At 37.5% G+C, this 17,371-nt stretch overlaps 1 protein-coding gene and 1 non-coding gene across 2 annotated transcripts in view; one reads left to right on the plus strand and one right to left on the minus strand.

The window, feature by feature from the left end:
- The window catches only part of FGF2 (fibroblast growth factor 2), a 53,760-nt gene that overhangs the window by 34,274 nt on the left and 2,115 nt on the right, over positions 1-17,371 (plus strand). Inside the window, exon 2 of the mRNA XM_005899730.3 lies at positions 5,515-5,618. Coding sequence (XP_005899792.1) covers positions 5,515-5,618 — 104 coding nt within the window. The remainder of the gene's footprint in view (positions 1-5,514; positions 5,619-17,371) is intronic.
- On the minus strand, positions 7,132-7,203 carry TRNAC-ACA (transfer RNA cysteine (anticodon ACA)). The gene has a single exon. It is a non-coding gene; the product is annotated as a tRNA-Cys (tRNA).

A 17,371-nucleotide genomic window follows, 5' to 3' on the forward strand; every position in this document is an offset into this window, starting at 1 on the left:
TACAGCTTTTGTTTTTATGCTACAGCAGAGGGGAAAAAAAGTTGAATTTTAAGCTTGGATAACACACTTTTTCCAAGTTCATCTCTTACTGGACTTAAATATCAACATTAGGAAGCCATGAGAAGTCTTACGTTTATCAAAACTGTTGACTTCTGTGCATCCAAAACCTGAACATAGATTGGTGGTCTCCAGCATGCTGAAAAGACCTGGGCTATATCAGGGTTCAGAGGTCCAATTTAGAAAGAACGGTTTTCTATTGTAGATTATTTTTAAGAACTTTCAAAATGTAAAATATAATGTAGATACAGGAAACCATATAAAACAAATTCGTATATTAATGGGTTATTACTAGGTGAACATTCTTATAACCACCACTCAGGTTAGAAAACAGAACTTTGCCAGCCACCCCAGACGCCTCTCTGTGTCCACTGCCTCTCCAATAAAGTACACAGATTTCTAATTACTTTGAATTTCTTAGTAGTTTCATCACAGTGATAGGCATCCTTAAATATTCTAGTTTAGTTTTGCTTTTTAAAGTATGAGCTTTAGGCCTTTTTTAGTCTCAGGTCCCCCTTCCATCTTTTTTTCCTCCATAGTAATTGATTGATTGTGGAAGAAACTAGATTATTTGACCTGCGAGGTTTCTCAGTCTGGATTATGCCTGTTGCTCGAGCTGTCTCAGACTTGGCTGTTTAGGCTTCGGGGCTGTCTCCTGCCTCAGTCCTGAAATGACAATCTGCCTGGAATATCATTTCTTTTAATCTCCCTACCCTGTACCTTGTTTGTGATATTATCTCCTACATATCTTTCAAACCTTAGCTCAAATCTCATCTCTCCTAGAAAGATTCTCGGATTTTTTCATCTGATAATATATGTCATTTTCTGTAATCTCATAGCACCTGTATAATACTCATGTACAATACCAAGGACATTACAGCAATGAGTTCCTTTATCCATTTTTCTTTTGCGTGAGATGCTTTCAACTCACCAGATGTTCACAAGGTATTTCTCTGTGCCTGGCATGGGATAGAGACAGATAAAGTATAGTTCCCTTTTGGATGATATGCTTCTTACATCTCTTTTAATTGAGATACTTCCTCTTCCTCTTGTTACTCATAAATGCAGTTATTTTCAGTCATGTTTAATATGGCATACACTTGGTATTTTATACAGCATATAAAAATTGGCTCACAATGGATCAAAACCTAAATATACAAGGTAAAACTAAAACACTTAAGAGAAAAGCATAGGCATAAGTCTTCATGACCCTGGGTTAGGCAATAGTGTCTCCAATACGACAAGCAATGAAAGAACAAAATCAATACGTTGGATTTCATGAAAATTAAAAAATGTTTATGCATCAAAGGATAACATCAAGAAAGTGAAAAGACAACCCACAGCATGGAAGAAGATATTTATTTGCAAGTCAGATATCTGATTAGGGCTTGAATCTAGAACATACACAACTCAACATGAAAGTCTTTAAAAATGAGCCAAGGATCTGAATAGACATTTCTCTAAAGATACACAAATAGCCAATAAACACATGAAAAGATATTCAGCATCAGTAAAATGCAAATGAAAACTAAGAGATAACCACTCTATACCCAATCAAAATAACTATAATAGGAAAACAAAAACCCAGGACTACAAAAAAAGTGGCCTGGATGTGGAGAAACTGGACCCCTTAATTTCTTGTGAGAATGTAAAATGGTTGCTTTGGAAAACAATGTGACAGTTTCTCAAATGATTAAACATGGTACCATATTGACTTTTCAGTATATGTCCAAGAGAAAAGAAAATGTGTCTATACAAAATCTTGTACAGGAATGTTTGTAGCAGCATTATTCATAACAGCCAAAAACTGGAAACTGTCTATCAAACTGGGTGAGTAAATCAAATGTGGTCTAATTCAATGGAATGTTATTTGGCAATAAAAAAGAATGAAGTGCTGATGCATGGCCATAACGTGAGTGAAACTTGAAAACATGCTAAGTGAAGGAAGTCAGTCACAAAAGACCACATATTGTATGACCACATTTATATGAAATTTCCAGAATAGGCACATCTATAGAGATAGGAGGCAGATTAGTGGCGGCCTAGAGTTGGGATGGTGGTACTGGGAACATAGGAGGTGTGGGATGAAGATGTTCTAAAACTGATTGTGGTGATGGCTGCACAACCTTGTGACTGTATTAAAAACCATGGAATCACGAATACTTTACATGAATTGTATCTTGACTTAAAAAACAAAAGTACCAGTACTAGTTTAGTACAAGTACTTTAGTACAAGTACTGGTACTAAACTACTTTAGTACAAGTACTGGTACTAAACTAGTACCAGTACTAGTTTAGTACAAGAGCCATTGACAGTACTTAAACATCATGGTAACTCTGGAGAAAGAACTTCTAAGCTGGAGTTAACTGATATGAACAATTCAAGTCAGCTAGGCAAATAAGCCGCTTACTGTGCTGGCAGTTTGTTTTTTTTTAGCATAGTTTTCAAATGACGATGTTAAGAGAATAAAGTCTCAGGTAAATGAAGCCTACCTGATCTCAAAAGGAAAAAATGTCAGATCAGGTTAGTTGACAATGTTATTCTTATATTCCATATACTTACTGATTTGTCAATTTTTGCTTCAGTTCTGTTTTTTTTCTTGAGGTATCTCTCCTGATTATGAAATAACTTTGCTCATATCTAGTTACACTAGTTGCCTTGAAGTCCACATCAGATACTAATATAGCCACACCAGCATTCTTAATAGGGTGTGCAACTTATGTTTTTCCCACATTTTCAATTCGCTCATATCTTTGTATTTAAAGTGCTTTTCTTGTAAACAACATAGTTGGGTTTTGCCTTTTATCTTGTTGACAGTTTTTTCACCTTTAAAAAGTGAAGTATTTAGTTCCTTTATATTTAATTATTGATATGTTGAGTCCCTTGGACTGCAAGGAGATCCAACCAGTCCATTCTGAAGGAGATCAGCCCTGGGATTTCTTTGGTGGAAGGGATGATGCTAAAGCTGAAACTCCAGTACTTTGGCCACCTCATACGAAGAGTTGACTTCTTGGAAAAGACTCTGATGCTGGGAGGGATTGGGGACAGGAGGAAAACGGGACGACAGAGGATGAGATGGCTAGATGGCACCACTGACTCGATGGACGTGGGTCTGAGTGAGCTCCGGGAATTGGTGGACAGGGAGGCCTGGCGTGCTGCAATTCATGGGGTCGCAGAGAGTCAGACACGACTGAGCGACTGGACTGAACTGATTGATAATGTTTGGGTTTAATTTGCCATCTTGGAATTTGTTTACCCCATTTGTTCTTTGTCCTTTTGTTTCTCTTTTCCTGCCTTCTTTTGGGTTGTAGTCTTCCATATTCCATTTTTCTGAGACAAAAATGGCCCAGCTGTTAACTGTTGGGGTAGTTCAGGAGTTAACTTTGCTCTTGAACTCCACCTTGTCTTTTCAGATCTCTCTTCATCCTCCTTTTCATTTAGTGAAGGCTCAGTGCTTCTCGGGGGCTCTCAGCTCTGTTCTGCTTCCAGACTTCAGTGGATAGCTGCTTTGCACTCAGCAAGGCCTAGGTGATTCAGAAGGCTCTGAGGCCCTTCTGTTCTGTCTTCTGCCTGTCGGGTGTGATGGTTGTACACTAGGTGTAAGCTCTGTAGGAGAGAACTGGCAGGTGGGTATGGAATTGCTCTTTGATATCAGCAGCTGTTAAAAGTCTGTAAAAGTTCAGCTGGTTTATTCATACTCCCCATTTTGGCAGGATTATTCTTCTTCCTGTTAAAAATGGAAGCAGGTCATCTCTTTTTGCGGGGAAGGGACCCCAAATGTGGAATTAAGTGAAATTTTGTTTGTTTAGATCTCTTTATACCTCAGATCTGATGGGTTTTTAAAGAAAATCTATGATTTTGTGGATTATCCAGCTTCTTATTGTTTTAGGCTCTGGTTCCTGTCTCTGTTTTTATGGTTATATGGTAACAGAAACACTTTTCAGGCATTGACAGTTTACTTTTTAGTGGCTTATCAAATAACAGTATCCAAACGTGAATTCCCAAGGAATCTATGAAAGGCCAATGAATAAATGAATGACATTTACTTTTGCTTCTGAGTCACTGGTATTGACCACATGTTAATATCCATAATCTGACTTATGAATAGAAATTATACATTTACAAAATGGTGGGCTGGAGCTAGGCTAGTTTATTGATAGATTGCCAGAAAAAAGTATAGTGATTGTGCAGTCATGAGCATTTATACAACCTCATGAGTTAAAAAGAGATGCTCATATATCATATATGACTTAAGGATCTAATCATTAATAGAATTTTGCTTATATTTGTCAAAAATCTTTTCTACATTTTTCCATAATGTTGTGAAAAACTCTGTTTTCATGACTTGATTATATTCCTTTTACTTTGTATCTTATTTATTTATTTCTATTTTACTTTGTCTCTTTTAAGATTCTGCAGAAGAATTTCACCTGGAATGACTGGTACATTGAGGAGAATCAGACATAAAATTAAATGTCCAACAAATGTCTTTTTTACTTGATTCCCTTTGTGGTAATTTATAATGCAGGTTATGAGAAGCACAGTTCTGAGAAGTCTGACTTACCAAGAATTTCTTAAATTTAACTGGCCCCAGAACCTGTTTTTTAAGTAATCTGTTAGTCAAAATACATTTTGGAGAATGCTGCCTCTGAATAGCAAAAGAGAAATTTTAAACTTAATTTTCATTGAGTTGATTAGATGATTATTTGTCCATCTAGCATTATCATGCTTATGTAATATCTATTTTTTGTTTGTTTTCTGACGATCTGTTTAATATTGACAGTGTAGTGTAACACCTTGGTCATCCTCTTCAGGATCTTATAGGCTGAAATCTTCATCACACCATATAAGCAAATTAAATGTAAACATTATTTTTTTGCAAATATCTAGTTGAAAAACAAAATCTATATATCAAAATCTGTCCATAAAGAAAGATGAATAAAGATGAATACATTTGCATTGTATTGAATGGAAAGCTAGAAATAAGAAACTCAAGGAAATACAAACCAAAAGATAATAGTGAGCAATTATATTTTATTTGTGAAGAACAGGTTAAAAATAGCTTTTAAAGAATTTAAACTTTAGTAGTGTGAAAATTCTCTTAATTGGTTTATACATTTATGTACCCTTCAAATATGTACACTCAAAAAAAAATCTTTAGTTAACAAGGCCAAGTGGAGGTAATTACCTATTGAACAAGAGAAATTCTCCATCTGTCCCTCTTATCAGCTGACACTGGAGTGAGAAGGGAGTCTGGAGGCACTTGTGCTCTAGAGGGTCATTCGCTCTAATAGAATTTAATTGACGTTTCACCTCGGCCGCCAGCTCCTTGCCAGGGTGGACTAGCTGGTTGCCTGCGTGTCTCAATCTTTTCCCTGTATGTTGCCTAAATGTGTTATGTAGATGCCTCATTTTCCTATGATACTACAAAGGTAATTTTTCTCTGTTACTTATAGTCAAACTACAACTTCAAGCAGAAGAGAGAGGGGTTGTGTCTATCAAAGGAGTGTGTGCAAACCGTTACCTTGCTATGAAAGAAGATGGAAGATTACTAGCTTCTGTAAGTAATGCTTTCTGTATTTATATTTTTTTCTTTAACTTTTATTGCTGTAAATTTACTAGTATTGGTATTTATTAAATTTTTACTAAGGTTTTGTAAATATTATACCACTTAATCTTCACATTCATATAAATAGAGAGTATTATACTCTTATTTCACAGATGTAAAAACTATAGTCCTGAGGGAGAAATAAAGCAACCAAGAAAAGACAGCTCGTGTGAGGCAGAGTCTGGAGGGCACGCCAGGTGGTCTTAACTGTCTTGACTCCCGAGTAGGCACTCTAATTCACTGCATTTTGCTGCAAAGCTATTATTTAGTTATAAAAATATATTGTGCAGTTGTCTGAAGAGCATTGGGATGGACATATTAAATTTTGAGTATGAGTTTTAAAACTTCTTTAAAATTTGACATACAAAACACTATATATAATACTCTCTGCCATGGACTGCAGCCTACCAGGATCCTCCGTCCATGCAATTTTCCAGGCAAGAGTACTGGAGTGGGGTGCCATTGCCTTCTCCAGGGATCTTCCCGACTCGGGGATTGAACCCAGGTCTCCCACAATGCAGGCAGACACTTTACCCTTTGTGCCACCAGGAATGCCTGTGGGCTCCTCACTTAGGTACAAATGCTGGCTCTGTCACTTATTAGCTGTTTGTTCCTGGGCAAACTATTCTGAGTTCGTTCCCTTAGCTATAACACAGAGACAACAATGATCCTATCTCAGTTTTTGTGCAGACTAGTTTATATCAAGTGCCAAAATCGGGGTCTCTTATACATAGTAGTGCTCCAGATTTTCACCTCCTCCTCCTGTTCTCACTTATAAACAAGCTCATTTATGAGCAGAGACTTTTTAACTTTTTATCACTGCCACTCCAGGGTCCTCACTCCTGGCTAGTATCTTCTCCATTAATGCAGTTTCTCTGTCAACTTCTACCATTATTATTACAACTGGGATTGCATGTCTGTTGACCAGACTGCGTGGGGAATGATGCAGGGAAACAGAGCAGTATAATAGACACAGACCCTACTTGTGTCATTGCGGGAGTAGGAAAGACATGTACCTAAAAGTGTGTTTATACACAAACCTCAGCCATGATACCAGTAGCAGTTAGAAGCTCTCTATAACTTTCCTCACAGAAGGGATCTAACAATACTTATTAGGTGTTTTGAGCTTATACAGATAGTTTTTGATTTTTTTTTTTCTGAGTGAAGATCTTTGGATTTCTTTTTAATTAACTTAATGGTGTGTAGTTGACAATGTCACATTAGTTTCTGCTGTACAGCAAAGTGAGTCAGTTATACATAATATATTCTTTTTAAGATTCTGTTCCCATATAGGTCTTTAGGATTTGAGTAGAGCTCCCTGTGCTATTAAGTAAGTAAGTAAAGTTGCTCAGTCGTCTCCGACTCTTTGCGACCCCATGGACTGTAGCCTACCATGCTCCTCCGTCCATGGGATTCTCCAGGCAAGAGTACTGGAATGGGTTGCCATTTCCTTCTCCAGAGGATCTTCCCAACCCAGGGATCGAACCCGGGTCTCCTGCACTGTAGGCAGACGCTTTACCATCTGAGCCACCAGGGAAGCTTTTACTAGTTATCTGTTTTATATATGTGTACATGTCATTCTCAATCTCCTAATTTATCCCTCCCTCCTGGGTAATTATCAGTTTTTACACCTGTGACTCTATTTCTACTTCTAAAATAAATTCACTTGTACCATTTCTTAAGATTCCACATATAAGCAATGATATTTGTCTTTGATTTACTTCTCTCGGTATGACAATCTCTAGGTCCATTCATGTTGCTACAAATGGCATTATTTCATTTTTTTTATGACTGAGTAATATTTCATTGTATATACATACCACATCTTCTTTATCCATTCCTCTGTTGATAGACATTTAGGTTGCTTCCATGTCCTGGCCATGTAAATAGTGCTGCAACAAACACTGGAGTGGCATGTATCTTTTTGAAATATGGTTTTCTCCAGATATATGCCTAGGAGTAAGATTGCTGGGTTGTATGGTAACTATTTTTGGTTTTCTGAGAAGCCTCCATACTATTCTCCATAATGACTGTACCAATTTACATTCCCACTAACAGTGTAGGAGGGTTCCCCTTTCTCCACATCCTCTTCTAGCATTTATTGTTTGTGGATTTTTAAATTAATGACCATTCTGACTGATGTGAGGTGATACCTTATTGCTCTAGTAATTAGTGATGTTGAGTATCTTTTCATGTGCCTCTTGGTCATTTGTACATGATCTTTGGATTTCTGAAGGGACTGAAACATACTTACAGAGAAAAAGAATATTCACTGAGTGATCATGTGATTAAGATATATTTATTATGATATGTTTATGATTTTTGCAGGATAAAAGTCTAGGTGTAAAGGTGCTTTCTCTCTCCCTTTTTGTAAAGGAATAAAAATTTAGAATGGTCTTCAAGAACAGTCAGTGTCTTTGAGTGTAAGGCAGTGGCAGCCCACTCCAGTACTCTTGCCTGGAAAATCCCATGGATGGAGGAGCCTGGAAGGCTGCAGTCCATGGGGTTGCTGAGGGTCAGACACGACTGAGCGGCTTCACTTTCACTTTCACTTGAGTGTACTAGATACTATGCTAGGCATTAGGATGATAAAACTGAATGCCAAATGGCCTGTGCCTTTAATGAGTGGCAGTCCTGGGGAGGCAGAATTGTAAATAAGTATTTGTAGTAACGTGTAGGAGAAGGCAATGGCACCCCACTCCAGTACTCTTGCTTGGAAAAAATCCCATGGACGGAGGAGCCTGTTAGGCTGCAGCCCATGGGGTCGCTGAGAGTCGGACACGACTGAGCGACTTCACTTTCACTTTTCACTTTCATGCATTGGAGAAGGAAATGGCAGCCCACTCCAGTGTTCTTGCCTGGAGAATCCCAGGGACAGGGGAGCCTGGTGGGCTGCCGTCTATGGGGTCGCACAGAGTCGGACACGACTGAAGTGACTTAGCATAGCATAGCATAGTAACGTGTAAGGGGATTGATATGTTCCTTTTCTATCTTGCATGGATGCATAGTAATATAGGAAAGGAAGTGATTAAATGTGTCTAGATTGGGGAAGATGACCTATAAGAGGATTGAATGGAGGTTGGGTTATGGGTAATTTTAGGACACAGCACATGCAGAGACATGGATGCAGGAAGCTTACTAGGAGTCTCTCCAGAAGTACAGTTTACTACTGTGGGAGTGTAAGGTGCAAAGGCAGTACGAGGTAGAAGGGAAGAGATGTGGCTGGAGAGGCAGGTAAACTGCCTCCTGAAATATCTAATGTGTCATGTTGCAGTCAGCAGTGGGAAGCTGTGAAGTGTTTTAAGAAGACACACATCAGATTTGAATTTGAGAAAGTTCTCTTGCAGCAATGTAGAGGATGGACTGGAGGGGGCCAGGACTGGTGGAGACAGAGCAGTTAGAAGGCTATGGGAATAGTCCAAGCAAGTGATAAGAATCTGGCAATAACAGGATGGAGCAATGAAGTTGATCAGGTTTAGGACTGGAATAAAGGAAAAAGTCAAAGATGACATCTGGGTTTCCAGTTTGGATGAAGAGGTAGATGAGAAAGGGGTTAGAAGAAAAGAGCAAGTTCTAGGAAAAGGTAATACAGGTTCAAATTTAGTCTTATCTAGTTTGAGCTGTCTAAGAGAAATTCAGGTGAAGATGTGTAACTACACAGTTGGAATTATGGGTTTGGACTTTAGAAGTCTGTGTTGACCTCGGTGTCATCAGTATATAGTGGATAAATAAGGGGAATGGATGGACTTTCCTAGGCGGAAAAAAAAAAAAATATATATATATATAGCAATGAAGACTACTTGCATGTCTTCCACTGTTCTTGCTACAAGCCTGTTGTCAACTCAAGGGATGATGTAATACTTGGGAATGTACTGAAGTAGCGAGCATGTTAAATATTTCCAGGACAGTGAATCTGAGGTTAACTCCAGTATTTTCACCTCAGGACGTGACAGACACACACAGTGCGAATCACTTTGTCTTCTATAATAGTGTTGATTTGGCTACCACCAGACAGTAACGGTGGTGGAGATAAGAAAGGAGATGACAACGTTAGCTTCTGTCTTAACTACGGACAGCACTAGTCAAAATGGTTTCAAAGCTCCAGACTTTGCTATGTCTGTCTCAGTCTGGCTCAGTGAGTGACTTCAGGTTCTTACCCTGTGGTTTTCCATTATTGAGATTAGAAGATCCAGTAACCTGGTAATCATGGTGTTCCTGTAAGATCATCACTGGAGGGGTTATTTATCTTGAGAACATAGGCTGGAACTTAGGTTCATCTGTAATGATAAAAGGCTCTATAATTATCTAAAGTGATGATAACAAGCTATTCTACTTTATTTATGAAAACTTTTTTTTTTAATTGAAGTTTAGTTGATTTATAATGTTTTAGTTTCTGGTATACAGCAAAGTGATTCAGTTTTACACACACATGCACCTGGCAGTTTAGTCTTTGGGGTTGCAAGAATTGGACACTTCTTAGCGACTAAACCACCACCACATACATACACACATTTTTTTCACATTCATTTCCCTTATAGATTATATAAGACACTGAATATAGCTCTCTGTGCTATAAAGTAGACTTTGTTGCTTTTTTTTATATACAGTAGCTTATATCTGGCAATCCCAAACTCTTTATTCTTTTTCCCCTTTGGTAAGCATTAGTTTGTTTTCTATGTCTATGGGTCTGTTTCTGTTTTGTAAATAAGTTGATTTGTATATTTTTCAGATTCCACATATAAGTGATATGTAGTATTTCTCTTTTTCTGTCTGATGGACTTCACTCAGTAAGATAATCTCTAGGTCCACCCATGTTGCTTCTATGGCATTATTCTATGTTATGGCTGAGTACTATTCCATTGTTTATATACCACATCTTCCTTATCCACTCATCTGCTGATGGATATTTAGGTTGAGAAGCTACTCTACAGTGCATCTCTGAAACTACTGGGGTTATAAAAGAGGAGAAAATTTATGACACTAGACCTAAAAACTGAGCTTTCTTCTCATTCTTACAGAATACAAGTTAGAATTCAGAGAATTTTGACTCCTTCTCTCGGTAAATAGGCATTAAGTGTCCCAAACTTGCTTCTGTACCATCAGAAGCATAAACTACTCTAAAATGAAGTGTTTTCTAGTGTCTCCCTTAGCTAATAAGCAGGACCTTTCACAATATTTATGGTCGCAGCATTTTTAGTCTTAAATATATTTCTGTCCCCTTGGACAGAAATTAATTCTTCCTGATACAACAGACTTCCTTTAGATTGGTATAGCAAGAGTTAAATCAGCAATGCTCAGATATTTACCACAAACTCTGTAGGGACAAAGCCACAGTTGTTACACATAAATGGAAAATTCAGGATTTATCGATTTTCTTTGAGGAATGGCACCAGCCAAGATCCATTTGTTCCAGCTCCCGTCCTAGAAGCTATTCCTGCCAAGTTCATGAGTTAATCTCTAGTCTTACGATACAGTTTGTATGGCTTTCTGCCTTGCGTTTCAACAGCCATCCTCTTTCAGATTAGTCTGGGTGGGCTGAGTCAATTTTCAGATGAAAAAGTAAGTGTCGCTACTCCCAAACCAAGGAGGTGGTTCAGTAAGTGGCATACTTTTGGAGCCAGATCCATAGGCATTGAGCTGTCAACAGCAGCTTTTAGATACGAAATTAAAAGTCTTGACCCTTGGCTATTAATATCATCTTGCCAACATTTACTGGGTTGAAATGAATCACTGATGGTGAGACATCCCATAGCTAGGGATGTCACTGGGGACCCACTCAGGTGACTTCCCAGAGACTACTGGACATGTAAGAAAAAAAGCAAAACGACTTTGCATGTAAGTCCAAGGTTGTGACCAGTAGCCATCATGTGGGGATGCAGATGTTCCTTATTATGTAGAGACACTGGGTTTATGAACTTGAACTTGCCAAAGGCATAATTCTTTCCACTCTTCTTTTACGGGGCCCTATTTCACATCCATCCCTGGGTTCTTCTGCATTTCCCCCTGTGTGTGATTCCTACACAGATTTATAAAACTCGTTTCCCTCGCCTCAGAAAGAGCATTCTGGACAATAAAACATTTTAGTTTCTAGGAGTCACATTAGGTTGACTACCACCAGTTGAGAGTATAAAAACAAGACTTAAGTTGTGTACCTTTTTTATTTTTTTCCCCAACATCTTCACATGTTAAGGGTCTTCTTCCTCCTCTTCGAAGCTAGAAAATATAAATGTACAAGCAGTAACTAAATTTATCTGCCAAAGCATAAATTAAGGCTGACGCTGAGTATTCTTTAATACACAACAGACTCCTTATTCCACTCCATAGCAAGATAAATTCTGTTGCTATGAGCAACAGAAGCCCATAACAAATATTAGAATTTGATTTCTTCAGTGTTCAAAAATTGCATATAATAAGGTTAACTGCGATCTTAAGTTTAAATCACCAAACCTCAGTGTTAGCACTGGTATGAAAAAATTTGCCTGATCTTTATCTGCTAGAAAGTTGCATGTTGTTTTCTATATTATGTGATATATTGTGATAACCTAAACAAAATAACTTAGTATTAGAATGTATTTGACCTGTGTTGATCCATATGAAATATGCAAAAATTATATTATCTGAGGATACACATTTAATTATTGGAAAATACTTTTTCACTTATCAAATAGGGGGCCTTATAATGAAATGAAATTTACACACATAGTAAAGAAAAAGATTTTTGAGGGTTCACTTAGATTGGCAAAATATACTGATTAAATTTGTCAGAAAAATGCAGTAATTAAAGAGCAATATATATCATTTTAATTTTCTTTAAAATCATTTTTAAAAGATAAAAAGCTTCCCTGGTGGCTCAGATGGTAAAGAATCCACCTGCAGTGTGGGAGACCTGGGTTTGATCCCCAAGTCAGAAGATGCCCTGGAGAAGGAAATGGCAACCCACTCCAGTATTCTTGCCTGGAGAATCCCATGGACAGAGGAGCCTGGCAGGCTGCAGTCCATGGGGTCTTGAAAAGTAGGACATGACTGAGCAACTGACACTTAACACTAGATTAGATGCAAACACTACTACATATTAAGAACTACTGCTTTTTTTTAGAAACCAATCATATAAAATTTTACACAGGCTACATACATACTACAATATTAAGATTAAATTTACTTTTAACTTTCCACACTCTGTGTGTCTTATTTTGTTTTGAAATAGTCAACACTGATACTGACATAATGTCTGTCTTTAATTCTCAGAAGTGGGGTAAGCAAAAGCGTTTTTGGATTCACGTTGAGCAGACTCGTAAGTTAAAACTGCAACATCAAAGTACTGTAAAAGAATGAATAATCCAAAAAACAGCATGGTGGAACGGCCCTAAGGGTCAATTTAACAGAAGTGCATGAGAATTCTGAGGCCAATATGTAAGGACAGGAGATTGGAGTGAGGGGGAAGGAGAGGAGAATTTACTCTAGTTCTTTTTTTTTCTTTCTTAAAGTGTGCCAGGGCTTTAAGATTGTTTGAAGGCTTAAAAATTGTTAAAAACTAGGAGGGATCAGAAGACAATCTCTACCCATACGGCATTTATAGTCTGGTGAAATAAAGTGGATATGTATATATAAATAAATGATCTGTATCTGGATGTTTTAGAGCACAAAAATAAATGAGATGCTTTTATCCATCATGGTGTAACAAGAGTCACTAAATTTAGTTACTTGAAAGATGCTCTTATTATGGTCACACTGTAGCGCTAGGGTCAGGTTTTAAAAATATTGATTTTAGAATAGTTTTAGTTTTTCAGTCAAGTTGTGAATATACAATACAGAAAGCATCTATATACTCCATTCCCAGCTTCTCCTATTAACATATTACATTGCATGGTACCTCTGTCACAACTAATGAATCAATATATTGATCATTATTAGCTAAAGTTCACACTTTATTCACATTAGTTTTACCTCATGTTCTTTTTCTGTTCCAGGATTAAGTTCAGGATACCACATTTAGTCATCCTGTCTCTTCAGTCTCCTCTACACCCTGACAGTTACTTAGACTTTCCTTTTTTTTTGATTTGACAGTTTGAGGAGTACTGGTCAAATAAGGTCTTTCAGTTTGGGTTTGACTGATTAGACGTGGGTTATAAGTGTTTGGGAGGTAGATCACAGAGGTAAAGTGCTATATTTTCATTGTATCACTTATCACTAATAGTATTAACCTTGATCACCTGGCTGAGGTAGTGTTTGTCTCCACTGTAAAGTCACTCCTGTTCACCCCTTTCTGTACTGTATTCTTTGGAAGAAAGTCACTATACACAATCTACATTTAAGAGATTAGAGGGTGGGGATGGGTGGGGTTTATGCTCCATCCTTGAGGAAGTAGCTACATAAATTATTTGGAATTCTTTTGTATGAGAAATTTGTCTATTCTCCATTTATTTATTTAATCATTTATATCAGTATATGTGCATGGGTATTTAATTTTATGCTTTGGGTTATAATCCAAAACTTTGTTTCAGCTTTGACCACTGGGAGCTTTTTCAGTTGGCTCTCATGCTCTTTCACATACCCTAAACAATGTGGGCTTTTTTGAGTATTTCCTTATCTTATGGCCTCTAAGAGTGCTCTAGGCTCATCTTGTATATTCCCTACTCCAGCCTAGAATGAGCTATTTCTCTAAGGAGCTTGGTTCCTTCTAATACCATTAGAAAATGGTATTAGAAACCAAGATCTGGGTGTTTGCTTCTAGGCAGCCTTACCTGACAGGGCAAGGCATCTATGAACAGTTCCGTATTTAACTATGTGTATAGTTTTATATTAAAAAATGAGTACATGCTGATGTATCCAACCCTAATCCACCAGTATCACATGAACCACTTTAGCCTTCCATGCTGGCTTGTCTATAGCCACCTACTCCAAGAGTGAGAAACCTGGTTCCTCCCATCTCCTGCAATTAGTTTTTCATTATGTGTAAATATCTCACACTGGTTCACTGTCTTTTAATTTACTTTGAAATTTAAAAATGTCTAGATGAAATACAAACTATTAAAAACTGTTGATTATGCTTTTTCAAACTCTCTTCAGTTCTTGGCTATTTAGATTCCTACAAGGGGTCAAACTTCCAGCCTGCACATCTTTAAAACCATTAGCATCACATCAGTATCAACAAATACTTATTAAGTCCCTTATCTTATTAAGATCCTAAGCTATGCTGGTTCACGTACATAGCATTCAGGAAAGTCTTGAGGTGTGGTCTACCACTGACACAAGATACATTTGTATTACTCTCATACATGTACATCTACATTCATTTTTTAGATTCCATACCTTTTAGAATTGAGAATAATGGTTTACTGAAATTATTGTAACACACTTCCTAGCTTTCAAATAAATTAGTACTTTTCAAGTTCCAATTCTGTGGTTATTAGCATTAGTAAAAGGGAAAGAAGGTTAAGTGATGTCTGTTACATTGTAAGTGCTCAGTAAACATTTTTCTCCACTAGAATACCTACTATTCATCTCAAACTCAACATGTCCAAAACTGAATTCCAAATCTGTCCCTATAAAACCCATCCCCACTCATAGCTTTCCCCATCTCAGCAAGCCCATCACTGGGCACTAATGCCAGTGCCATCCTTGACTTCTCTGTATCTCTTACCCTGAACATCTGATCTGTCAGGTTAACTCTTGACAACTCTACCTGCAGAACACATCCAGGAGGAGACAGCTTCTGATCCTCTCTGGTGCCACCCCTGTGGTCCGAGCCTCCCTCTCTGTCTAGGTTCTTGAGCAAGCCGCCAATAGGTGTCTCCACATCTGCCTTTGGTCCAGAGTAATCCTGGAAAAATAGATCAGATCATGCTCAAAAGTCTATAGTGGCTTTTCATTTTCTCAGGATAGAAGCCAAAATATTTGTAATAGCCTACGACTCTTGTATCTCATTACTTCTCTGCCTCATTTCCTATTCCTTTTCTCCTCCAAACCTTCTGCTTTATTTAACCCTCTTGCACTTCATACTCTAGGCATGATTCTGTTGAAGGGATTTTACACTGGCTTTTCCCTCTGCTTAATGCTCTTCTCTGGTATCTGGAGGGTTAACCCCACTTCCTTCAAATTTTTGCTCAAATACCGGAGCCTACTGTTACTTTGCTATTTAATACTGCAACCTAGTGTGTACCCCCCACCATTTCCGTTATCCTATTCAGCTTTATCATATAATTTACTCAATTATGCTGTTTATTGTGTATCTCCACCAGTGAGAACTGGAGCAGCAAAGAGGGAGGGAACCTTGTTCAGATTTGTTCCCTTATTTGTTCCCAGTGCCTAGAAGAAAATATATGTTAAATGATTAAATGCATTATTTGAACTATGTGCTTTTTGTGTCCCCAAACTATTCTTAAATTTAAAAAAATGGAAAATTAAATTTGATGAAAAGGTATCTGATAGATACATGGGCAAAGGGTATCTACAATCTGAAGTTACTAAGAGCCTTGAATTTTGGATTCCTCATTTGTCAATGAGTATAATATTGTGTTGGCCAAAAAGTTCATTTTGATTTTTCTGTAATATGGTATGAAAACCTGAACAAACTTTTCGGCTGACACAGTAAATAAAATGCTATGCATGAGAGCGGCCAATAACCATGAATTTAGGGATTTCCTAGCTCCTGCGCCTATGTAAAATAAGGCCTTGAAGAACAAATTGTATAAGCCCTTAGAAGCTACTTATCTACTGCCTCTGTGATGTCGCTTTTCCTTTTCTCTTAAGTTTGAAATGGTGAGCAGTTAAACATTGAGTATAAGAAAAAAGCTCTGTAAATATGTTTATAAAGTTAAAAAAAAATTACATTGCATCAATTTTTAACAGGAATACTGACATCACAGCTAGTGAAGAGAATTTGTAAACTCAGAATGGAAGGACTGAAAATCACTTAAAATGGGATATTAAATGCCTGGTTTTAGCGAGACTGAATTTTGGCCCTGCTACCCATTACAAAGATGGGAGTTTGTTTTCAAGTGCAGAGCAGCAGTTTAGGAAACTTACATGTCTGAACGTTTGGCACAGATGCACAGTTTCCTTCTTTCTCCTCTGTGTAAAAGAACAAGAAACCTCTGTTTTAAAAAATTGTGGGTTCCATGATGTATTATCCACTTAATCCCTGGTATCATTCCTTTTCTCTAAAATATTAGCAGTTGGCTGAGAAGGCATATATTATTGGTATGGTACATAAACCATTGGTGAAACATTATAGGTGACACACCCTTGAGGCTAACCGAACACCAAAAAATGAGCTTATCAACATCCTGAGGATAACTGATGTGGGTTAGGTCTACTTCTGGGGAATTAGCCCAAATCTCAATGGTGACCTTTCATGTTATCTTTATGATTACATGACTTTTCCTTTAACTCTACTGTTCTGCTTCTGATCTCAAACCTGGAATAGGGAAGAGGAAGATGTTTGTTGCTGGCACTCAAAAATGACAAGATAACCTGTATTACTTTAACACATGAAGCACAATAATTTCATGAAACGTAGAGTGAAAATATTGGCTATACAATATTCACGTTAGTATATGTATTCCACTGTTACCACATTTGAATCTCTTTGAAAACCCCAAGATAGTCCTATGTATCATACAGCTGTTCCTTGTGCAATATCTGCTTCTCTGTAAGGCTACCTGTGATTTATTTGCATCAGAAAGTCTGAAGTTGTTTTCTTAGTT

This window comes from Bos mutus, chromosome 17 (assembly GCF_027580195.1).
Source record: "Bos mutus isolate GX-2022 chromosome 17, NWIPB_WYAK_1.1, whole genome shotgun sequence".
In the NCBI taxonomy this organism is placed as follows: Eukaryota; Metazoa; Chordata; class Mammalia; order Artiodactyla; family Bovidae; genus Bos; species Bos mutus.